This window comes from Dromaius novaehollandiae, chromosome 3, assembly GCF_036370855.1.
Source record: "Dromaius novaehollandiae isolate bDroNov1 chromosome 3, bDroNov1.hap1, whole genome shotgun sequence".
Classification (NCBI taxonomy): domain Eukaryota; kingdom Metazoa; phylum Chordata; class Aves; order Casuariiformes; family Dromaiidae; genus Dromaius; species Dromaius novaehollandiae.
The window spans coordinates 50,740,968-50,765,673 of NC_088100.1; the positions used below are offsets into that span (position 1 = coordinate 50,740,968).

A 24,706-nucleotide genomic window follows, 5' to 3' on the forward strand; every position below is an offset into this window, starting at 1 on the left:
AGTTTTAATTGCAAAGAGGACCTTTGCTGTTTGTATATGAAAAGGAAAAAACTAACAAACTGGTTTGTGTTAGCCTGTTTTATATTTCGCATATCAGCTCATATTATAAAAGTATTAGCTAACCTGTCGTAATGCACACACATAAACTTAGCTCAGTGTGCTTGGTTAGTGGGTTTCCTCCCTTTCCCAGGAGGAGGGAGAATATACCCATAAGCATTTGCCAATCAGTGCTCCTTTCTTTCTCTCCTCGTCTGTTCAGCTGCAACTTGAAGGCGTGTGTTTCTTACGTCCCTTTATTGTGAAAATGATGATACCTGACATACTGAGGAGGCCTGGCATTCTTGAGCTATGAAGACTCTGAAGAGCATCATTAAAAAAATAACGATGTACAAAGGCATCATCATTCTTAGCATTGTCCTTTAAAATCCACCCTGTGTTTTGGCCATGCAGGTGTTAAAAATGGACTTACTTTCAGGCTATATAGTTTCACTAATATAACTCACCCTTTTCCTCTAAAGGCAGGATTTGAGATATGTGTCCACCCATCCTCTTCAGGGTTTGTGACTCGTTTCTTTGAGAAGTAGGCTTTAGTCTACCCATCCTGGCACTATGAGAGAGCGCATATCTGCAGGGATGGAGGGGCCATCTCAGAATACACACAGCTATTGCAGCCCCGAGAGGCAAACATTTTGATTTGGCATATCCACACGTACAATTTTGCAGAGCAGGTGATACTGTCCGTGAAGTGACGCCATTTCGGGATACGGAGCTCACGCTGATTCCTGTCCTGAAGGACAGGTAACATACGCCTGGTTTGTGCTAACTAAAAAAAAACAAAGCCACTCGATGTATGTTCTGTAGCATTTTCGTTGAATTAAGGCTTCTTTACCTCTCTTTGCCTGTTGAGAGGCTAAGCTTTTGGGTGCACAGTGTCTTCTACCTGTGCACTGCTTTCTGCAACGGGAACTCGCCCTGCAACCCTTGCCCGAATATGTGGTGAAGGCTTTGACTGCTTACACTGTCGAGGTCCTGAGATTGCTTGTCCTTGCGGCACTCTGAAAAATTACCCAGCGTACGTCCTGGGGGATACAGCTGCAAAGACCCCACCATGGCCCCGGCGTTGGCTTCGGGAGGAATTAGTCACGCGTACAGGTTCAAACCGGGAGCGTGAAAGGGCTCTAGTCATGGTTGTGCTATTCAGGCACTGGTGTCGGGGTGAGGCACCGATGACGCACCGGGAAGTACCGAAGCATTTGGACCCAGCCTAGCTTTGGAGTCAATGTCTCGCACCTGGGATTTGTGATTGTCGCAATGACAGTGATGTTAGTTCCTTGGATGAGGTAAATAGCTTAAAAAAAAGGGGGGGGGAGGGGGGAAAGGCTTTCATACCTGTGCATTTACCTCGATCCTGAGGTTTCTGGGATGGGGCTGCCGCCGATTACGTGTGAAACAGGAATGTCCAGCTTGTCACAGTGAAGGGCTGATTCACTGGCAGCGTAATAGGTGTCATCTTCCCTTTTGTCAGCTCCTGAGGTGTATTTTACCCCTGCAGTGAACAGAAAATAAATTTTAAAAAATCCAGTAAAACCAGTAACATATAACTCATCTGAGTGAGGTGAGGTTTGATTGAAAACAAAGCAGTTTGTGAAGTGAGTTACATGAGGCTGAGATTCATCTGAAAGGGGAGAAGGAGAGTTTGGCCTGACTAAGGGCAAACTCTGTAAAACTCCTGTTGAAGCCGAGATAATTTTCCCAAGGACGGATGCGGGGCTGTGTCCAGTTGCATGGGCAGAGTACCTGCCCTTGTGTGGTCGCCTGTGTACCTGTGTGGTACTTTCAAAAGATATTAATATTTTATAGCTACCATTATGTTTTGAAGAGCGCATAGGTCATTGTTGGTAGTACCATAGTTATCCTATGTTGAGTTTTGAAAGAGAAGATACCTGTTTTTCAAGTTCACTCGTCCATCATCTAATTCACACCCCAGCCACACTTGCAGTGGAGTAATTCTGTGAGTAATTCTAGTTGGCGCTCTGCGTTCTCACCCCAGCAAGCACTCGCATGGAGCTCACAAGGGTTTTTGCCTCTAACAGCAGAGAATCAGACCCACCATAAGAAGAAGCCTGAAGATCACTTTTCACACCCATCCTCGACTTCCCACCGGTGCTCGGGGAGGTCGAGCAAAGCGTTCCTTCTGACCTGTCAGCTACCAACCAAAATGCATCATATTTTAAAATGCACATTTTTTTTAAATTAGATCATCTCTTGTGGTTCACTAATAAGCTAATTATGTGCTTTAAATAGCTCAGGAGAGGGGTCCTGTTTCATATTAGTGTGCTTAATAGAAATGCCCAGGGCTGTACTGGAGGTTGCTCCCTTGCTAGAAGGTCTCGTATGCTGGCTTGCTCAGGCCCGAGCAGACTTTGTCATTTGACAGCATATCAGATCTGTTCCTCTTAACAGTCACGTTAGCTATAACTGTCACCAGATTTGCAATTTAATATGTGCAGCTCAACACTTCCAATTAATACAGTCCATATATTTAACAATATATCATTTTGGAGTTATGTCACTTCAGAACTAACACTTTTGGGAGACACGTGCAAGACAGCATTGCACTTGCGTAAAGCAGAAGCTCTAGAAGGCTTTCTTAACGCCCACTGATTTTAGCCTGACACAGTACAGTGGAAGTTATTGTTGATTTAGTTGCATTTCTCAGGCATGGTAAGTGTTTTAACAAAACTAGTAGATTTATAATAGGTGATTCAGCATTGACAGGCTTTTGTGATCTTTCATGGGAAACTACTATTTTTAGTGAATTCTTATGAGCAATAGCAGCACTCCCATTTATTTATAGCGACATGAAAGAACGCCCATGCACGTTACTAAATAGTCAATGTATAGTAACGGCCATATGTAGAGAATGAGCAAAAATAGAACCGTAGCAGTCTGGTTTCCACAATACCGTGCGAGGTTTTTGCAGCGATCTTTGGATTTAAGAAAGGAAAAACCGAGGGGGCAATTTTTCTTGTGGTTAAAAAATAATAAAATAAGCACACTTAGGATGAAAATCTGCCGTATGATAAAATTGCCTTGTTTTCACAGAGGTCTAACTTGGTGACCGCTGAGGTCTCTGAGAATTCATTCTTCCATTAGCTGCAGCGATCACTGGATTGGGTCTTTGATGACTGTGATAGCTATTTTTATGAGTATTACTGTATGCATAATATTCACGTTGATTAGTTAAGTGTGTGCTTGCACTTCTCTTGGGGCTTGGTGGAACTGAGGAGGAGAAATGCAGCAATTCCCTCCTGAAGGTGCTCTGCAAATACAGTGTGATGTAATTGCCAAAGTTACTCCAGTGAAAAAACTTTAAATGATGGGTTTAGCTATAAAAAAAAAAAAAGACAAATCTGCTAGCGACACTGATCGTGAGCAGAGATTCTAACCATTCTGCTGTGTCTCTGCAAAGGCCCAGCCACACATGTCCATTTTGGCTTTTTTCGTATGCAACTGTTTGTGTATAAGTTTGCTTTAAAAACCGTAAGTGGCAATATTGCTTGCTTTCTTTTACTGCTTGCATTCATGTCCCGGGCAAGTCTGCACTGATGGGATTTTCATGAATTCAGCACCTTGCAAGATCAGTTCCTTAAAGTAAATTCCTCTGCTTAATTAAGTTAAATCCGTTGATTGAAATGAATTGCGTGCTCCAGTTTTGCGCCGACCCGATATGATGCATGTGGAAGGGGAGAAAAGAGGAAGCTCTGGACAAGGTGCCTTTAGCAAACTCCTGAGGACGTTGCCTGCTTCCAGCTCCCTAAAGCCGGTGCAACGCGGGAGGAGAAAGGTCTGCATGACATTTTTACGAGGCTGCGTACGGTAGCGAAGGTCAGCATATGCGTGTCCTTAACGCGAGCAGGAGCGCTGGAGCAGGCGCCGCGGCGCAGGTCCGGCGGCGGGAATGGAATGTTCTCCCCAGCCCTCCAAGAGCACACACAGCTGGGAAAGGGGTTACGCGGGCCCTTTCCCAACTTGCAAAAAACAAATAGACGCCGCATGGCCACTGCCCTGCCTCTTGATGAGGTTCGTTACGCTTTTCGGCATGTGGGGTTTTTTTTTTCTTTTATCCGAGAGGATTTTTCCTGCTGCCTTTCCTCTGCGTCCGTCTCTCCTTCGCTTCATCTCGTCCCCGCCTCAGACTTCATTCGTTCTAGTAGGGCTCTGCACTTATGTTATTGAAAATACCAACATTTTCTTCACTTTCTTCTTCCTTTCTCCCAACACGCAGTGGAAAAAAATAAACTCCAAGCAGCACGCTCTACTCAAAGCAAAACAAATGTTATTTATTAGAGTCCTCCTGTGGTCAGTAGACATCTGACTGTAAAATAACTGGAGATTTTTTTCTGCTAACTGGAAGCGTGATGCTTTGAGACAATTTCCAGGCAGTCTGTATTTTGAGCTAAGTTTTATTTACGTCAGTGCAGCGATTCACAGTATCAGTGTTTTCAAAGAGCGAGGCAGCAGTTGTTTTAACTCTACTCTTTCTTAATAGGAAAAACATTTGATTAGGTTGTGACTAAGTCCTCTTCGCCATGCATTTTCAGATGCCACCCGCCTCGAAAGGGAGGGCATAAGCCTCCTTCGCCTGCGAATGCTCTGCGGGCTGCCCCGGCGGAAAGGAGCAGCTCCGGCGGTGGGGAGCGAGGCACGTACTTAGGGAGCGCTTGTTTTTCCCTGCTCTAACCAAAGTCTGCCATTGTAATTTGGCACACACCTCCTTTGAGGAGAGGATGAGGAGGGAGCTCCACAAGGCGACCCTGCAGATGTCAGGTGGATTTTTTTTCCTACATCTGTGGGTTGGGTCCCCCCCCTTAGCAGCAGGCTGTGCTTGGGTGACCTGTTTGCCAGGAGCTGGCCGGGCTGAGCCTGCGTCACTCCCCGCTCTCCCCTTCTGGGGCTCTGAGGGCAGCCGGCCTTGGCCGCGGCGCACAAAGAGCCGCCGAAGGTCACTTTTGTGGCAGTGGTGCTCTCTCACGCCCTGCCGCTGCTCAACATCTGGTGCCATTTGCGGAAGCTGCCGTAAGAACTTGCGGTAATACCAAATCATGAGCATCGAAAATGTTGCCATGCCAGAGACAGTTTCTCTTGCTGTGTGCGTACCTTGTTCAGTGCTAATTTTTCTTCAACTTTGATAATTTAGGGGGAAATATAATAACAAACAAGAATACATAATATATGCTTTATATGAAAAAAAGCAATTAGAAGGATGTCTATTGGTACAACATGGCTGGGCAGGTGCTAAGGGAGGGCTTTCCTTACACTTTAGTTCTTGCTTTTTCTGCATCTCCAGAGCGCTCTCCCTACTATATTATGTTATTTGTCTTTTTCTGGTTTGCAAAAACTTACAGGGAGAAAGGTGGGAAAGATAAAAAGTTTTGAGACCTCTTGGCCCATAGACTTTTAAGTTCCTTGAGAAGGGCAGCACTGAAGGCCTACAGAGCAGAGCAGGGAAGGACTGTGTGGAGCCAACCAACTGAATTCCCAAGTCTGAGACTTGCAAGTTCCTTTTACCAAAAATTCCTATATATATGCGCACAATTGGCAGCTTTAATTATTCCTAGTTTTGAAATGACTGCATCTATTTTCACGTTTACTTGCTACTGAATCTCAGTGAGGACTTTAAAGCAAACAAAACTGGTAGTTGAAGCAAATTTTGAGTTACTTGATGAAAGGGCAGAAACTTTGGTCCAGACAGATGGGCAAAAAGTGTTGATTATTCACAAGCTCCTTTTTCAAGGACAATGAATACAGACAAAGTATTTTGCTCTGTTTTGCTTTTCTTAAAGAAAAGAAATAATTTTGGGTGGAAGTCTTCTGGAGGAGTGTTCATCCCAAAAGAGATGCTTGCTACAAAACTTTGAGCAAGGTGACGTGGGTTGGAGACTGAAATTCAAATTAGCAAGGAAGAGCCATTGAGAAGTGAGGCTGCCAGTCAGTCGGCCCATGCCAGCTGGAGGCTGATAAACTGCAATTATTTTCATGGCTTCTTTTCTGTAGTGTTAGATCTGACTCCTTTCACTGCTAGATGGCTACTGGAAAACTTCATATGGTGAAGTTAGAACATTAAATATGTTCATAAAGTATAAAATAAAGTATTATTCTCCCAAGTGAGCTTTACCAGCATTTATGAGTCTGCAGATAGTGTTTATTTTTCTCTCATCATTTCCCAGTATCCCAGTTTTTAAAATAAACTGCTGCTTTTGATTTGTAGATGTAACTTTACAGTTTAGGAGCCTGTATCTGAAGTAACGAATTAACCACTACAAAACACTGTAATGAAAACAGACCAGTGTGTAACTTGGACTGGGCAGTCACCAGCTGCACCTCATCTTGCTAATCTTTAGCTTTTTTTTTTTTTTTTTGAGCAGGGACTTTTAAGAGTTAAGTTACACAACTCTCTTTTTATTTTTAAAGTGAGTGGATTCCTTGTTGCGTTGTTGAGAATGATAAATTGATACCACATGTTGCTTGCAGACAAAAAGGACTCTGTATTCCAGTGGAAGCACTTGCAGCTGGTGTCTGCGTTAATGGACGGGCTCCACAAGGTAAACACGGTTTGGAAGAGGCGCGCGCAGACACAGGCGAGCAGGGGTGGGGGAACTCGCTCCTTTTTTCAAAGCGAGAGGATTTGCTGGTTTTGCCTGGCCGCTGTCGAATGTTGAAATCGCTCGCCGTCCTAAAGCCTTTCTGAGAGGCTTGTTTCGTTGTTCACACCAAATGAGGTATATAAGGCTTTGGAAATGTTTGCAAACGTATCCGTTTGCAGTCTTACAAGTGACGTGTAATTCGGACGTGCTAGGTGTTTTCATTTTTTTCACGACCAAATCGTGGCTGCTTCAAGGACTGGGGACCAAACACAATTCTGTGCAGCGGGTAAGCGTTTACCCCTTCCAAGTTCAAAATGTGGCCCTGGGTTTCAGGAAAGTAATATCGCCCCACGTGTTGCCCGTCCAACTATGACAGGGTGCTCAGCTGCTGATTTCTTGAACGGCTGTGGGCTGGCAGGCCCTCACCTCCCCTGCACCGTGGTGTCCTTTGCACGTACAGGTCTGTATGAAAAGCTAAAGGTTGCAAGAGGTATCACGGAAAGAAGGACCTGGTGAAGGAGCTCATCCCTCGCCCCCGGAGCTGTCTTGGCGAAGCCTTTGGGCAGTAACCTTTGGGAAGCTTGCAGTGAAGTGAAGCAGTGTTGTTTTCCTGTACCACCCTAGCATCCTCCGCTCAAATCACATCTGCTCTGTCTTTTGTGTTCCTCCTGTGCTGAGTCTTTCCTATCTTCCGTGCCAATTTATATGTATATTTTTTTCTGCAGCACCACTTAAAAACTTTGCTGAGGGCCCAGGACCCAGCTGGGCTGGGCACAATGCTGTACTGTGTCCTCTTGATCTTATCTGCAGGAACCTCGGTCTTCTGTCTCTGAGCAAAGTACATAGAATACTTCAAGTCCGGTATAAATAGTAACACTAATGAAGGGAGGAGCTCATCATATTTCTTTTCTGCTCTGTTCTTGCGCAGCCCATATGCTGTACCCACCAGTGGTATGTGAGCTCTTTCCAAGTTGTCTGCAGTCTGGCCAGCATCTGTCCCGTGTACGTATGTTCGGCAGGGCGGATTCAGGAGAGTTCCTGTATAGATCTTTTAAAGCTTCTCATTGTATTTTGGCATGGAAAAATGTGTTACGTTTCCATCGCAATGGCTAAATCCCTCTCCCAAATTAAGTCAAAGGCAAATTCCCCTAGATTTGAGCGGCAGCAGGTTCGAATCATAAACTGTATTCTTTTGGCTTCCCCACCTCCTTTGTGGTTTGTCACATGGTCATATATCACTAACGCACGTGCTCTTGGGCAAACATTGCCCCAGAATCTGTCCTTGTATTTTAAGCAGACGTGAACTTTCTTTGACAGTTCAGAAACCAGGTGCAAAATGGGCTTATTTCCACCCAGATTACAGCCCGGCAGCCCAGCGCACCCGCCTTTGCTCATGTGAGCTGTCGATCCCAGTGCCTTCTGTAGCAACACTCACATGTGAAAGGATTACAGGATCCAGCCCTAATGTGGTTTGGCAGAGCTTTCAACAAGAGGAGAAACCAAGAAACTCAGATACTGTTGCTGGTGAGGTTAGTGGGGGAGGTTACGTGAAAGAAGTGGGTTTTAAGGCAGTGTTTGAACAGAGGGTGGAGATGGGGTACACAAAAATAAATTGGTCCATAATTATGCTTAAGAAAACAATCTTCCTGCAGAAGAAAAATAAAGAAAAAAAGGGCTGGAACATAAATGGCACATTGCGTAATGTAAAGGAAAACAAACTGCTTGGATTTGTTCATAACCACCAATTTTCAATGCAAAAGTATTATTACATTCTTTTATTACTTGTGTATTACCAACACTGAGCAATAAGATGCTATAATAGAAAATTACACATGTGCATACACATATCCACACATGCGAGAGCCCTCATCCTGAAAGGTGCTTCAATCCCACAGTTTTACTGATAGACTGTTTTGAATTTTTAGTGGTTTTAGACCAGGTACTTTCATGCTGTGGTTACTGCCAGCAGAAATAAGCCGTTTTATGAGAATACCATGGGTCGAAAACTGTTAGCTGATAGCACTTGGCTGTTTGTTTTCATGTTTGAAGCTATATAGCGTGCTGTGTAGGCCACCTCTGGTATTTCTTTTCTGTGTTTTCTAAGATTGTTTTAGTTAGCAAGAGTCAGGGTTCTGTTTATGCTTATATCCAGCATTTTTAGCTCTTGTTCAGCATGGTTTGTAGGACTCTGGTAGCCTGGTCTGGCATGACGATTTAGCTCTGTTGATCCTGTCACTGGCTCTTTGCAGAGATCCTCATGCAAATATTCTTGCGTGCCGGTGTACATTGCAGTCAGGAAGGATGAATGTGGGAGCTACCTGCACTGAAGCAGTGCAAGCTGGAATCTCAGAAAATGTTATTTTTCAAAAAGTCAGCAGTCCCCAGCCAGCTGGGAGAAACCTGAGGAAGTAAGCAGTGGCATCTAGTTAGTAGAGGTTAGAAATAGATTTTTGCCAGGCTCAAAATACAGTTAAAAATATCATCAGTTAAATAATAAAAAGCTCTTTGCCTCCTAGACTGAAGCACTATTATTCTGCAACTCAATCCAGCATATTTTAATGGCATTATAGTCCTTTGCAAATAGACGACTTTATAGCTGAAATACTGACCCAAACTTATCTTGAGTATGTCTGTAAAGTCTGGTCTGCTCTGTTGTGCAAATTGTTTAAAACATGACAGTTGCTATTTTGAACCATAGTCAATATGATTTCTCTTTTCATTAAGTGATAATCGCCAATGTGTCTGCTGTCTGTGAGAGGAATTTTAGGAGTGTTTTTCATTTTGAAATCTGATAAAAGCCACAGCACTTGGGAGAAGGCAGTGTATACTGAAAAGAATTATTTTTAAAAAAGCTGGACTGTATTTCTCTATACATCCAATGCATCTTCAGTTCACATGTGTCAAATGTCCCTTTATCCTAATGATGGAAATGTCAAGATGCTTGGGAGTGATTTGTTGATTGGTATGTTCGTTGTTCATTTAAATCTGAAATTCCTTCAGTGCCTTGTAAATGCAGGGCTGCTTGTTCTGGAGGGCTTGATTATGCTCTAATCCTATGGACTCTGTTTTTAAGACATGCTGATAGAACACATGTATTTTTATCCTTTTTATAGATATAGCTGATGTTTGCCAATTAAAAAAAAAAAACTCATGCAACTTTTTAAACTTACTCATCTTTAGTGTGCAGGGAAAGCACGACTGTTTTGTCATGAGAATATGGCGTAGCTCCAAAAATCTTTGACTTGCATGTGGGAGAAAAAAAAGCCTGGAAACATTCTCACTAGCAAATACTACTTGTTGGTCCTTTTTTGAGCTGTATGTTAAGCCCAAGATCAGTAGGATGAGTAAAGTTACGTTTTTGATCTGTTATTTGGGTATAAACCTGGAGTCCTTTTACTAGGGCTGCTGCGAGCTGGTTTCCTCTGCTTTCCTTCTTGTTCTGGAGTAATTTTGGCTGGTTCGTGCTGATGTGGTTTTCGGAGCATGGGTGTTCCTGACTAGCGCGAGCAGGTAACACCGAGAGCGGACTGTGCACCAGCCTCTCCTGAAAGCACTGTATTTTATAGCCTCTGCTAGAGGCTATAAACCGTGTACAACTTCATACAACTCTGTATCTGGGAGCGTGCAGGGACAGAGATATCACTGTGTACTGTGTCATGTCATGTTTTGAAGACTGTGAGGATACTGTATCGGGGGGACAGCTGGCTGGCTGCTGTGGTTCAAGCGTAATGCTGGTGCCTCTGGTCAGGAGAGAAAGTAGAGCTTACTCAGGCGCCGCATGCCTCTCGGGGAAGGCGACAGCAGGTGTAGTTTTCTCAAGAGTCGTTATAATAAATACACAAACACACATGCCAATAAAGAATAGAAGACATCTGCAGAGGCTGCAGTGGGGGTGGCCACCCTTCCAGCCAGTTTTTCTGCAGTATTTTTGCAGTTCTTACTAGAAGGTACTCATGGCAAGGTTGCCAATAGTCGTAGGGCTTTGTCCTGAGTTGAAACTAAAGGAGAAATGCAGCTCCCTCGAGTCCGTTGCTGTTGAATGTTTTGAGCGCATGGGTAGTGGACTTGGGTTTTACCCTCATCCCAGCAGATGGATGGTTAGGGAAGAGGAGTTGGACACATTGTACCCTCGTGCTGATATTCCTAGCTTGTCTACCTCCTTGCTAGCAGGGACGGAGCTGGGTCGCACTTCTTTCCCTCCGATGCAAATTTGGGCGTATAAAGATGGGCACCAGGATGGCAGAGCTAGTGCAGATGCAGGGCTTGCGTTGCAGCAGCAAGCAGGCAGTCTGCAGTCACGCGCCAGCCCTCCTCCTCTGTCCCCCACCAAAGAAACCCACGGTGATGTCCATGAGGGCACAATGTTTTTATTCATGTCGATGTTTTTGTGTGATGTTGGTTTCATGACTGAGATTTGGGTAGCAAAAGAAGTAGTGCTGGTCTTGACCTTTTTGTTTTATTCCTCTCCTGCAGAATTCAATCCGGCACAACTTGTCACTTCACAGCCGATTCATCAGAGTGCAGAATGAAGGCACTGGGAAAAGCTCTTGGTGGATGATCAATCCAGATGGTGGAAAAGGTGGGAAGGCACCACGGAGACGTGCTGCGTCGATGGACAATAGCAACAAGTACACGAAGAGCAGAGGGCGGGCAGCTAAGAAAAAGGCAGCCCTGCAAACTGCCCAAGAGGCAAGTGAGGACAGCCCTTCTCAGCTCTCCAAGTGGCCAGGGAGTCCAACTTCCCGCAGCAGCGATGAGCTGGATGCATGGACAGATTTTCGCTCCCGTACAAATTCGAACGCCAGTACGATAAGTGGCCGCTTGTCACCGATTTTGGCAAGCACCGAACTAGATGACGTTCAAGATGACGATGCTCCACTTTCTCCCATGCTGTATAGTAGTCCATCGAGCTTGTCCCCATCAGTGAACAAACCATGTACTGTGGAGCTACCTAGGTTGACTGATATGGCTGGGACAATGAATTTGAATGATGGACTGACAGATAACCTCATGGATGATCTCTTGGACAATATAACACTCCCTTCCTCCCAGCAGTCACCCACAGGAGGGATAATGCAGAGAAGCTCCAGTTTTCCATATGGTTCCAAAGGTTCAGGGCTGGGTTCTCCGTCAAGTAGTTTCAACAATGCCGTATTCGGGCCGTCGTCCCTGAACTCCCTTCGCCAGTCACCCATGCAAACCATTCAGGAGAACAAGCAGGCCACCTTCTCTTCCATTTCTCATTATAACAACCAGACACTGCAGGATCTGCTTGCCTCTGATGCACTTAGTCACAGCGATGTCATGATGACACAGTCTGACCCACTCATGTCACAAGCCAGCACAGCTGTGTCTGCCCAGAATTCCCGCAGGAATATCATGCTCCGCAATGACCCCATGATGTCGTTTGCCGCGCAGTCCAGCCAGGGTGGTCTGGTCAGTCAGAGCCTGCCCCATCACCAGCACCAGTCTCACAACTCCTCTCTTAGTGGCAGCCGTGCCTTGTCAAATTCCATCAGTAACATTGGCTTAAATGACTCAAACAGCTTGGGATCCACCAAACATCAGCAGTCACCTGTCAATCAGTCTATGCAAACACTTTCTGACCCGCTCTCAGGCTCCTCTTTGTATTCCTCTAGCGTGAACCTCCCGGTCATGGGACATGAGAAATTCCCAAGTGACTTGGACCTGGATATTTTCAATGGGAGCTTGGAGTGTGACATGGAGTCCATTATCCGCAGTGAACTCATGGATGCAGATGGGTTGGATTTTAACTTTGATTCCCTCATCTCAGCCCAGAATGTTGTCAGTCTGAATGTGGGGAACTTCACTGGTGCTAAACAGGCTTCATCACAGAGCTGGGTACCAGGCTGAAGGATCTTTGAGAACAGGGGAAATGGGCAAACAGGTCAGTGCCCTGTAGATGTGGTAAAATACTTGGTTCCTTAGTTTTATTGGAGTTTGCACCAAACACTTAATAGTTAGTGCACACTAAGAATATTAATGTGGCTTGTGATGGCTTGCTATATTTTGGTATGCAACAGGCACAACCAAGAAAAATTTGGAGGTGTGGAGGGAAATGAGGCTAAGCTGTAGAAGTCATTTAGCTGCACTGTCAGCACACATCTGATGCTATGCGTCCTGCTTAATTTAGACATAAGAGATGTTAATGACAAATCAAGCAAACCAAGGTGGAATATGTCCTCTCTGAAGTCACAACAGATGGATTCTTCTCAACACCAAGGCCTCACGTAGTCAAGCTGTGTTATACTGGGATAGGGCAAGGCACTTCGCAGTCAGTGGGGCAATATTACAGCAGGGGAGGGGAGAGAAATGTCTTTGCAGAATCCATATGCATGCGCTGAAGTTCTGAGGTGTGGAACAGATCAGGGCTGAATCAGAGTTGTACTTTTCACTGTGGTAAAGTAAACCTAGTGAAATTGTTTATTTTTATTTTTAGATGTATTTCTCAGAGCAAAAAAAAATAGCAACTCAAGGAATTATGTTTTGAAATAGCAAAGGTAGGATCCTGGACCCAGGAACATCTTGATTTTAATGCTTTAAATATGTAAAATTGGTTGGGCTTCCCCCAGATCTAGGTAGGTGTCATTTTCTTTCGGATTCCACCAAGAGAACATACATAGGTTGCATTTTGACATAGGTCCTGTTCAAATGTTAGTTAATTCAGATTAATTTTTTCAGATTACTGTGGAGGTTTTTCTCAGAGCTTCTTTTCCACAACTCTGGGGACATTTGAACCTGTAAGCATTGTTTCTGTCATCCTTTGTGATTCTTCAGGCTTCTGCCCATACCTCTCTGCCTACTGACACGTACATATTCACTGACCCACGGAGCAGGTTCCGCACAAAGTGCCCTTTTCCCTTTGTTTATTTGTTAGTATAAGGGAGTAGATTTCAAAATATTATACGATAAAAGGTTAGGTATAAATTATTGAAAGTACTGTATTAACTTCAGAATAATATGTAGAGTATCCCAGCGGTGAGGTTAAAAGAGGCATTCATGCAGTCTGCAGCTTACTTCCAACTTTCTTTTTTTCTGGGGAAAGGATGGAAAGAAGGAGTCAGTGTCTTTTGACTTTGTGGTGCATAATTTGCTGGTGAATGGCCCCTTCATCTTTAATCGAGTTTTCCTTCTCTGTTTCACAGTTAGATGTTCAAGGGGAAGCTTTGTGGTAGGTGAACAGTAATGATGAATCTCCTGAATATCTTCCTGTGTGTCTAGAGGACCATGGAAGACATATGTTGATCTGCTGTATTTAAGGGAAAACAAGACTATACAAGAGTCCTTCATTTAGTCAGTGTGCAAAGCTTTCTTGCTCTCTTGGAGCGATTAGTTTGCACTGTATTTTAGCTTTTCTAGAGGAGGCGAGTTCCTCTGCTTCTTTCGCATCTTGGCTCTAACTGCAGGAGCGTTGCACTGCAAGGCCTGGAGGTGGTCTCTGGAGGAGCTGCTGTGCAGAGGGTGCAGCTTGGACAGCCAAGCTCTGTCCCACTGACCATGCATGAGCTGGCACCTTGGAAAGCCAAGGGCGCCAAGTGAATGGCTATGGACATTCACAGGCTTCTGGTTTCTTTCAGTTCAAGCCCTTCAAAATTTAAGAAAGAGAAGGAAAAAAAAGAGCAAAAATAAAAGTGATTAGAGAACCAGGAAACAAAAGCTTCCAGAAGGCCATGCTTGTTGATCTGTTCTCTCTTCCTCCAGGTGCATGAGCAGTTTGGATTTAGAAACTCTGCCTTTTTGTGTGAGGTTTTTTTTTTTTAAAGAAATTGGAACTTTATCACTGTGAAACATCTGACAGTACAATTTGCCAAAAGGAGCTTAAAAAATAGATATTATTGGCAGTCTTGCTTGACATGTTCCTAATAGGAAAATAGCATGGCGTCCTCTTTCAGTATCATCATTTGCTGTATAGGTAAAAGATACGTGGAGGGAGACTTGCCGAGGCAGTGCGAAGGGAGCACATGGCACTGGCTTCTCCCCAAATACCCTCCGCTGCCCCTTAACCCCAGCCTGTTGCATTCACAACAAGTGTAGCTGCCTCCACCTTTTTCAGGCTGTACCCTCGGAGGAAAGGAACTGACACCTCCATGTGAAGGATTCACGTTTCGCAGGACAGATTTATTAACCAGACAGTCCTCCATGGCGGATTACTGTCCAGTCATCTGTGGAAGCCTCTTCCTCTCTCTCTGACAACTGGACCGGCTGCTCCTGGGTGCCTCTGGTATCAGGTGCAAGCGGAGATGATTTCTGCTGAGCTTGTTCGTAACACATAGCTCCTCGTCCGTTAAATAACGCTGCCTGAGAGTCTGCTTCCGTGTGAGCGTCTCTTATTTTGATAGGAGCGTCTCGCATGAAGTAGGATGTAATCATTCTGCATTGTTTTCTCAGTTATTTTCTCCACTTCACTGTAGCAATAGGGGCTCCTGAATTAAAATCTTCTCTTGGCAGTTTTCATGACCTCAATAGAGTCTTTACAGAATCGAAGGTAAGGAAACGCTTGCAGCAGGACGGTCTTGCCCATACTGATGTTAAATCTGTTTTGGGAAGGTGGCTAGCAGACTAAAGCAGTTACAACAGGTTACTGGCATACCTAGCCATAGTGAATGCTGTGTTTTCTATGAAGAAATAGGAAAGAAATTGGAGTTAGTTTGGGGGAAGAAAAGACAGAAGCAATTACACAGCTATTTAGCTTATACATACCCTAGGTATAGAGGGGGATTTACTTAGGAAAAAAAACAATTACACTTTTTGTGTAGGGGAGGTAAAACATGCGTGAAAGACTCCAGCGTTATGGGTTTAGTGCCGGTGCACGTTTATTGGAGAGAGCGTTCCCCGCTTCCAGTGCGCTGGCTCAGCGCCCGTGGGGTTTGCCATGCCCAGCCTTTCAGAGGGCCGTAATTGAGGCATATGGCTGGATTTGTTTGGGTTTTTTTTCCCCCTACGAGAAGGAAAGGAGAAAATCAATATGCTTTTTTCTTACTTTATTCACTCAGCCATAATTTTCTCCTCTCAGGCTGGTTGAGGCCTCTGTTCTTCTCTGTCTGTCTGCTTCCCACGAGTACTGAATATACCCTCCATCCATGCCAATAATCATCAGGCCGGTTTTTCAGCCCATTTATCAATAAATAAAGACATCACTATTCCCCATCCTTTCTCTAGAATACCTTTTATTTTTAAATTAATGTGTCCTCTCTCAGTCTGGTATTCCCACAACTCTCCTCTTTACTCTGTGGTCCTTCTCAGCCCGTGAATCCTAAGGGACTTGGCATTTGCTGAAGAATAGCCCTAAACAACCTGACAGGAGAGACTAGCTGGGAAATTTATAGCTGCCTGGAATGTCATGAGCTGGTGATCAACCACCAGTTAGACAAACATTTCCCCTGGCATCAAAGCCAGCGTAAGGAGTTGTTTTTGCCTTGATTGTTTCAGCGATCCAGTTTATAACAGAGCTCCCAGACGGCTCCGTTGGCAGAGTTTGGAAAGGGGCTGGTGGGGGATGGCTGAGTTACAAGTAAGGCAGGAACTTCTTCAGCTGGCCTTGCTGTTTGAAAAGCTCCTCATATAACTATCTTTTGAGAGAGATTTTAATGTGCCATTTAGCTGGATCCCTCAGGGCTCTGTATCAAAGTCAAGTTGACTTGCATGAAAATAGAAAGTAAAATACTTCAGAGATCGGTTAAAGTCATTCATTTTATTCTAGCATCATTTAAGTCCTAAGTCATCTGCAGCAGTAGAGTGCACAAAGTACTAGTAATAGCATAGAGTATTCACCAAATATGATGATTAACCTCTCCGATAAAGAAAAATCCTATGAACCATAATGAAATGCCTGTTTACATTTCATTAGTCCATACCTGTTTGGACTGCTAGCTGATTTGCATTCAACCTGTTTCTGGGTGAAATCCATACCAAAGACTAGCACATAGTGAATACTAAGTGATCCACAGATCTAAAACACCATTTTAAAAGTTCCAGTAGATCATAGAAAGGTCTCCATTTGAGTAGAGTTTGTCCTCTTTGAATTGGAGAGCTCTTGCTAGACAATGTTCCATGAGGACAATGATTTTTTTTTCTTTTTCAGAAAGCTTATTTTCTGCTCATGAAAGGTAAAGTGCAGAAACCAGAACTTGAGGACCTGTTGCCTAAGGATCCTGACTGCCTCAGGACCAAGCCGCCTTCCCTTCTCTGTTGGTTTCAAAGATGAGGTTTTAGGAGTAGGGCTAGCAGGTTTCATATATGGAGCCAAGGTGGGGCTAAATTTAAAAATCTGAAGGAAATTCAGCGGAACAAAATGCTTCCGCTTCATTTCAAACAGGCTTGTGGTTAAGGTGGTGGCACGCTTTTAACATTGAAGTGTTGTTTCAGCCAGCCCAAGCTTTCAAAGGTGGCTTTGTGATTAGCTGCACATCAGACTCGCTAAGTTTAGTCTTCAAATGAAAATGGGTGAAAAACTTTGTATTTTGCTGGGAACAGGGATTCCAGTGACTCCAAGCAGAGCAGACCCCAGAGCAGGCTCCTTGCTTGCTGGGCACGCACCAGTGGTGTGCAAGCTGCACGGGAGCTAGCGCCTGGAGGAGCTGCCAAGCTTGCTCCGAGCACATTGCCTCCAGGGAGGAGGAGAGGTGAAAATCCTGGGCAAGCGCCTGCAGACCCTAGCCCGCAAGAGCCCTGCCAGGGCTGCCCCTGCCATCGGCATTGCCTTTATGGCATTTCCCTGCAAAAAAGAGCCCCAGGTGTAAGCAGTAGACATGGCTTGAGTCCCTTCTGCACCCTCACGAGCAGTCTGCGATTTGGCTCCAGATACTCACGAGAGCCATCGCAGCCACCCAAAAATATGGCAAAGCGGATTCAGCTACTCTTACTCACGCTTTGCTCTGTGAGTCAGGACTGCTCACCGAGGCCCTGCTCAGAGTGAGCAAAGGCAGACGGAGCTCTCATATAAACACCATGAGTTGCTCACTGCTTTGGGAAGTCACTTTTTTTTTCTTAAAAAAAAAACCAGGGTTATGTTTTTGGTTTTTATGAATTTAGGGAAAAGATCTGTAAAAAAACAGGATTCTCTCCACAGCCTTGTGTTGGGAACAGCAGCTAAAGCCAGGATAATGTTCTGATCTTGTGGTTTGGGTGTTTTTCTGTTTTTGTGTTATATTTTTTTTTTAGTACATTATGTATTGTCATGTGATTCAACAGCAATAATTAGGCAGAAACTTGCTGTCCCTGCAGATGCCAAGATTACAGGATGACATACTCTCACCAGATGACAGCATAAACTGGTATTTTTAGAACAGCCTGCATCAATTGGTCTCCCCAATGCTTTCCTCCCTGTATCAACAGCGTGCACATTTTAGTACAGAATGAGTCTTCGTAAATTGTCTCTTTCGTGTGAATGAGCTGTAGTGATTGTTAGGAGCTGGAGATTAGCGCTTGTTCTGAGATGTGCTGTGATGGTTACAGGTTGATTTCTTTTTTTCGTTTCTTCCGTGAAGCTAGTTTTTTAAATAGCTCCCTGAAAACATATTTTCTTAGAGAAGTGCATAATCAGAGATTCTGTTTAGAAATGTAACATCATGCAGCTGAGTAAAGGTCAAGATATTTTTTCATAGGAAGTTAGTGCTCCACTGAACTGATGACCTGACAGTCTGAGAGGTTTAAGTTTTATGTTCATGGCAGTCAAAGAGCACAGGTGTAGCATAGACAGCAGAGATGCACTATTCCATATCTGAGTAGTCTCGTAAGTAAATAACTGGGCTTTTTATCCTGGCCTGGAGAGGGAGGATGAAGGAAGGATGCTCATACAATGCCCTCCTTTGGCTCCTGGTACAGCTAGTGGAGAGCGAGGGCATCTCCACCAGAAAGCCACTGTCAGGGTTGCCCCGATCAAGCTGGTCTCACCATTGACTCCACAGAGTACGTGAGGACACTGGCTCCATTAAATAAGGTACCTGCAGTTGAGTGGTGGGAGCACACCCCTCTAGTCCAGTCTTACAGGGCTATTTCATCAGCTTTTCCACTCGCATTACCACGCAGGGTGGTTAAAAAGAAAATAAAAGGTTTTGAGGGAGGCCCTTGCCTCTCACGCCTCTCTCTACCACATGTAAGTACTGATACGGGGGATCCTGCCTTACAGCAGCATGGTGGAGCTCCTCTTCAGTGATCTAAGTGTTATTGGCCTGTCATTCTCAGTGAACTGCGGAGGAGGAAGAGAATACTACGCAGCAGGAAGGATCTTTATAAAAAGCGGCTTGCTACCTGGCCGAGAAAAGATAAACACTCTGTGAGGGTATTTAGAATAAAGAAGAGTAGATAGTATGTTTCCATTGCACTATAACCCACCATTCAGAATGTTTATTTCTGTTGCCAGGCATGTAGATGCTTTTTACTGTCCAGTTAGGAAAGTGGCATTTGTCCTCCAGATTCAAAAGCATAAGCAGTAAGTCCTTCACCTTTTTTCGCACAGATGGGGTAGTTACCCATCCGTTCCTGATCTGCAGAGGTGGTAGAACAGTCTTCTTCCCAGTGCTCCCTAGTGAATGAAGAAAGGGCCGTTACTGCAGCCGATGTACCTACCCCTCACAGGATATATATTTTGCGAGCAATTTGGGCTTTCTTCTCCTGTGCAGCAAGCCTGTCCACTGTTGCAGCAGCATCCTGCCTAAAAGCTGCTGTGCTGAACACCCAGGCTGACCTCCTTCCATCAATGGCAGTGTTATCTTTGATTTCAGAACTGCCAGGACCTCCCCCAGAACTGGCACGATTTCCACCCCCCTGCTCACGCCCCTGAAGGAAGGACTGGGGATAAAATTTGCCATAAAATTGTCAAGTAAGAAGCTTGGAGACTGTAGAGAAGTGATGCCCTGTATCAAAATTTTTCACAGTTGGCCAGGGCAGGGAATTAAAGTCAACCAGATGTGGTGGTTCTCAAAGACAATTGCATGTTAACAGGGCTTGTGCTAGAAAGCCAGCATAGCTGCATATTGACATATCTGTAGGTGTAAAAACAAGTGTCGCAGCATATGGTCTTTTTGTATGGGCAACAACACAGTGGCATATGTAGTGTAGTCTGTATGCGCCTGCTCCTCTTGCAAGCAAGTGCAGAATTTCCTGTGAATTCAGTTGTTCAGTATCAGGTCCAGATACGTTAGGGAAACCCTGAGCTACTTTTCCTTTGTACTGTGTGAGCATGGTTCAGTTACCATTTTCTTTCTGAACGTCTCCTTTTCATCTGTAGAATGGGTAGAAGAGACCTTACCTACTTTAGAGCAGTAAAGTGAACTGCCCAGAGATGCGGTAAAATCTCCCTTGCTGGAATATTCGAGACTTGGCTTGACAGAGCCCCGGATAACCTGATCTAAGGCCCTACTTTCAACGAACATTAGGACCAGATGATCCCCAGAAGTCCCTTCCAACCCAGACTTTCTGTGATTCTGTGAGCAAGACTTAGTTTGTTAAAAGTAGATGTTCAACATACTATTTTTTACCTAATTCAAACTATTCACATGCATAAAAGAGATGGTAGTTTATTAATGATTTAATTGCATATGATATATATTCTACACAAAATAGAAAGAATAGGAGAAAAGAAAAATTTCTTCTCCCTCCTCTGGTTTGCCTTATACAGACAAAATATACAGTTCGTTGGAAGATGAAAGTAGATTTAGATGAGTAAGTGCTGAGATCCATAGAACTGAAGTCATTTTATGCCAATAAATTAATGCTAGTCTCCCAAGCAGGCAGTCTGGTTTAAAGCTTCACTCTTAAATCACAGAGGTTTAGTCTGTATTGGGGGGGGAGTACAAAAAGTAAAGCCTTGGTTTATCCTGAGTTCTAAACTTTTTGTGATGCTGCAAGTTTTTTTGTTCTGCAAGAACAAGCATTAGTGTTGTTACAGTCGTGACAAACAGCACTATCTCCCACAACGAGAGAGGAGGTAGAAGACTGATATATCAGAGTAACCTTCATGTTAACAGTCATGACATCTCATGACAATTCTGGGCAAGCCTTTTATCCCAGAGTGCAGATACAGAGAGGGAGAAAGATCTGATGTCTTTCCTCAGTTACATTTAATTCTGAAATACTGGGTTATCTTCTATGTTTTGCAATGTTTCTGGCGTGGAACAGCAGCAACAAACAGAAGAGTTGCTTTCATGTTTTATGTGCATATGCAAGCACCAGCACAGCAACTTCTTAGCTCCCGTAAATTCTGTTCTGTGCCTACTTTCTTCCTCTTTCCATTCCTCTCCCTTTGCTCTCTGCCTCCTTTTCGGAACCGGAAAGATTCTATTTTTATGAGTGCAATTTAAAGAGAAAAACTCAAGTTGCAACATGCCTGAAAGTTCATGCCCTTGAAAGAAGATATATTAAATTGCTAATTCTCTTTTTTTTTTCCTTTGGACTTTGCATCTTCACCTCACAGAGTTGTATTTCAGCACAGTGCCATTCTAATGCAGTATGTGCTGTGCCTGTACAGTATCCCTATGACATAACGTGTCATGACATTGGTTTTCCTCATTTTTATTCTGCTCGAACAAAAAGCTTATGTGGCAACTCTGTCATCGTAGAAGGATTGGCTGCAGAAGTTATCTTCCTTATTCATTTCTAAGTACTTTGTATTCTTCAAGACCAAGCTGTGAAAAACCCAGGCAGAATATTTACTTAAGTAGGAGAAGAATTGTCACCATACATAATCAAGTATTGCTTTTTGAGCCCAGCCCCATTTTAGAGTAGAAGTGGTACTGCTGGTGGCTTTCACAAAAACAAGGGGCAGAGGCACTAGAATAAATGTACATCTACCACTGATGGATGAAATTTTCCTTCAAAATGTTTATACCAAAGCCTCTGGACAGTTACTTATAAAAGCAGTTATTGGAATTTCCTGTCACTGGGGAGCAGTAATGAGTGGTACCCAGGGAGAACACTTGCTTTACAGACCTTTGGTGATATTTTTCAAGATTCAGTCCGCTTAACAAGCCTTTCAGCCAAATCAGGAGCTCTTTAGTAGGCTGCCAGGCAGAGGAGCTGTGTAGGAGCTGTGTATTGATAGTGCAGTTTCGAACACTGTAATTCTGTGAAGGTACCCATGACTTTTCTTGCTGCAAAACACCGTATGTGCTGATTGTTACGGTTACCTTACTGGTAAACTCACCACCGATGCACATTATCTGTGCCTTGCTCTCGGGGAGCATCAATGCGTCACTTTTCTGTTCTGAAGAAATTTCCAGTGCTGTGTAATTAGCACTGATGGGAATCAAAGGGAGAAAGTAGTGTGTGGCTGGTGATACTTCAGAGCTTCTGTGATGGTGCATGAGCTGCCATGGGGCTTGGGAGACCCTCTTCCAGGTAAGGGGTGGAATGAGGTGAGGTAGAGGTAAGGAAATGTTATTGCTGGGAGGGAAGTCCCAACCAAGGACTCAGCCCCAGAGAAAAGCCTGAGTAGCATTTCTAGCAGGTAAGCAGCAAGCTAGAGGATTGGAGGGAGTAGAAAAGGACAGAAGAAAGGGGCACCTCATCTCCCACATAATCACTTGCAAACTGAAGAATTAGAAAATACAGAAGTATTTGAATTGTGTTATATACTCCTCCACCAAATAGGATAAACAGACTTAGCATCTGTGTTTCAAAATATCTGTGGGATATGACAAAGCAGGAGTTCATCTTGACCTACCCTTTATTTAATGTTTTTTGTATTGCTGTTTTAAAGGTATTATTTTCATAAACCATACACCTATATAGCATAAGCTAGAGTTTGACATAATACTGTGGCAACTTCTAATGCCCAGCAGATGTATCTTTTATTGAAACCTTTTGCACACAAGGTGTCAAAACAGCCGTAGTGGAATTGCCTCTGCTTTCAGCACGTGTGTGCTTGTGTGTGCATGTCGCAGGACCAGCTATCAGTGCAGTTGTGAAGACTGCGCCAGACTTCAGAAGAAAGTCTAAAATCCCGTATTTTCACTTTCTGATGATATATAGACTCCAGGTTTGGCACAGGAACTTTTCAAGGGACAGCTGAATTTTCCAGGGATTGGCTTAAGAAGAATGGGCAGGGGATGCTTTTTGGGAAGCTCCCCATCCAAAAGTTCCCCCCAGCCTAAGGAAACAAGAAACCATGCCACATATAGGAGCCAGAGGACTGGGCTCTATGAGTGTTTACTTCCCTGCCTGATATGGTTTTCATGGCTAGGAAATAGCAGGCTACCAGCTTAAAATTAATAGTTTTTTGTGGCGAGAGAGAAGGTGAGAACGTGTGTGTCTATTGCGGACTTCAGTGGGGTAATATAAAGGCATGTAGGTTAAGACTTTGATCTACTTCTTTTCAATTTCTAATCCGTTTGCAAAGTCTGTGTAAACAGAGCTGTGAACACAGAATGTTTTTTGCTTTGGCTGTGAGCAGACGTCACCTTAGCTGTGCATTTGTCTTTGTTAAGCCTCAGTCTCCTAAATGTTTGTAACCTCCGAAGGGTAGGTGCTCTCAGGAGTAATACCAGGCAGTGGCACTTGCACAAATTATGTCCATGATCATCTGTCCCCCAGTTTTCATAGTACAATATTTTACATACATTTTTAATTTAAATGTTAAACACTACTCTGGCACTTATTCGTGAGTTTCTGTGCTCATTTACTTTTAATTAATAGCTCCATTTGAAGTCAGGGAGACTTCTCACTCGTGCTGCAGCTTAAGCCCATGCTTCGCTGAAACGGCTGCTGAGTGAAGCCTACCTGGTTTGCCAGGCTGCGGTGCTCAGGGCAGAGGCTTTTCCCTATAACGAGTTTGCACTTTGGGAAGTCATCAGTTTCCAGCCTCACGGGTGCCAAGGTTTTAATGAAAAGTTGGGGAGTACGGTGGTGAAAAGCGGACGGACTTACTTGGTCTGCGTTCAAGTCACTACTCCGGTTATGCTGGGAGTTGCCAGGCCCTGTGTGGGTGTCTCCAAGTGACCTCGTTAGGGCCATCAGGACACACTTACTAAATGGAGTCGTTGCCAGGCAGTCACATTAACGAACGGCTAGCATTAATTTACTCTTTGGAAATGAAGAAATCAATATGTTGATCCAGTCAGAAATCCCTTTATTCATAAAAACAGCCTACCCCCCCAAAACCCCACATAATTAAGGCTAAAGCCAAATTTTGTTTGGGTGAAATGCGCAATCTGTCTGCTCCCTAAGCCACTCTGAATGAAGGGCTCTCCGAATGGTACTGGCAGCAGCTGTCGTGCTGTTGCTCTAATAACCAGGAGACAAAATGATTAAATTCCCATCAATCATTTAGCATTATCAGAATAGGTCATTTTAATGAAATGTTACTGCAGGATCAGTGTCTGGCACCTTAAAAAGGAGAGGCCTCAGAACGTCCTCTGCAGTAACGGGGAGTCGCTTCACGATGTCCTTTCTAACATGTTGGGTGATTTCCCTTAGAGGAGCATAGGAATTGCTGTCCCAGATTAGTCCAGCAGTCCTCCTGAATCCACCCTTTTTTCTGAGGGTGGCTGATACCGGGTGCATTAGAGAAGACAGACATTCCTGTAATCAATTTAAATGGCTTTCTGGTGTCAGCAAGCACCCCGTTGTTCTTGGGCTGTGGGAAACAAGCAGTCGTTCGTCGCGGGGAGAATCCTCCAAAGCTTGTGAGTGGTGCAGGGCACCAAGCCCTGGTTTCAAAAGCCTCTTCAGGGCCAGGTCTTTAAGAGAAGGTAGGTGCCAAGCGGTGCAGATGGCTGTCAAGTGGAATTTGTGAAGGTATATAGAAGGAGTTCATGGGAATGTCTAAAACTACATACTTTTCAAAACCCTACTAGGTGCCTACCTGTATGTTTAAGCCACTGAGTACCTTTAAAAACCTGACCCCTCGGCAAGTTGAAATGTTTTCTTTTTTCACTGTTTTACATACTTTACTGTGTCCCTTTGTAGACATCCCCATGCTACACCTAAGGGTGTCCCTTTTCAGGCTCCCTCTACACAAAATTTTCACAGTTCCACAAGAAACTGGGCCCAAACTACATTTTTAATCCCAGTTCAGCCTGTCTATTGATGGTATGTTACAC

General features: G+C 44.2%; 1 protein-coding gene across 2 annotated transcripts in view; it reads left to right on the forward strand.

Moving 5' to 3' along the window:
* The window catches only part of FOXO3 (forkhead box O3), a 100,082-nt gene that overhangs the window by 70,774 nt on the left and 4,602 nt on the right, over nucleotides 1–24,706 (forward strand). The window contains exons 2-3 of one of the 2 annotated variants that reach the window (XR_010388326.1): nucleotides 11,121–12,555; nucleotides 14,722–15,153. Coding sequence is in view for 1 of the 2 variants with exons in the window: in XM_026119955.2 (XP_025975740.2) it covers nucleotides 11,121–12,521 (1,401 nt within the window). In the remaining variant the exon portion in view is untranslated. The remainder of the gene's footprint in view (nucleotides 1–11,120; nucleotides 12,556–14,721; nucleotides 15,154–24,706) is intronic. The other variant, XM_026119955.2, reaches the window with a different exon arrangement.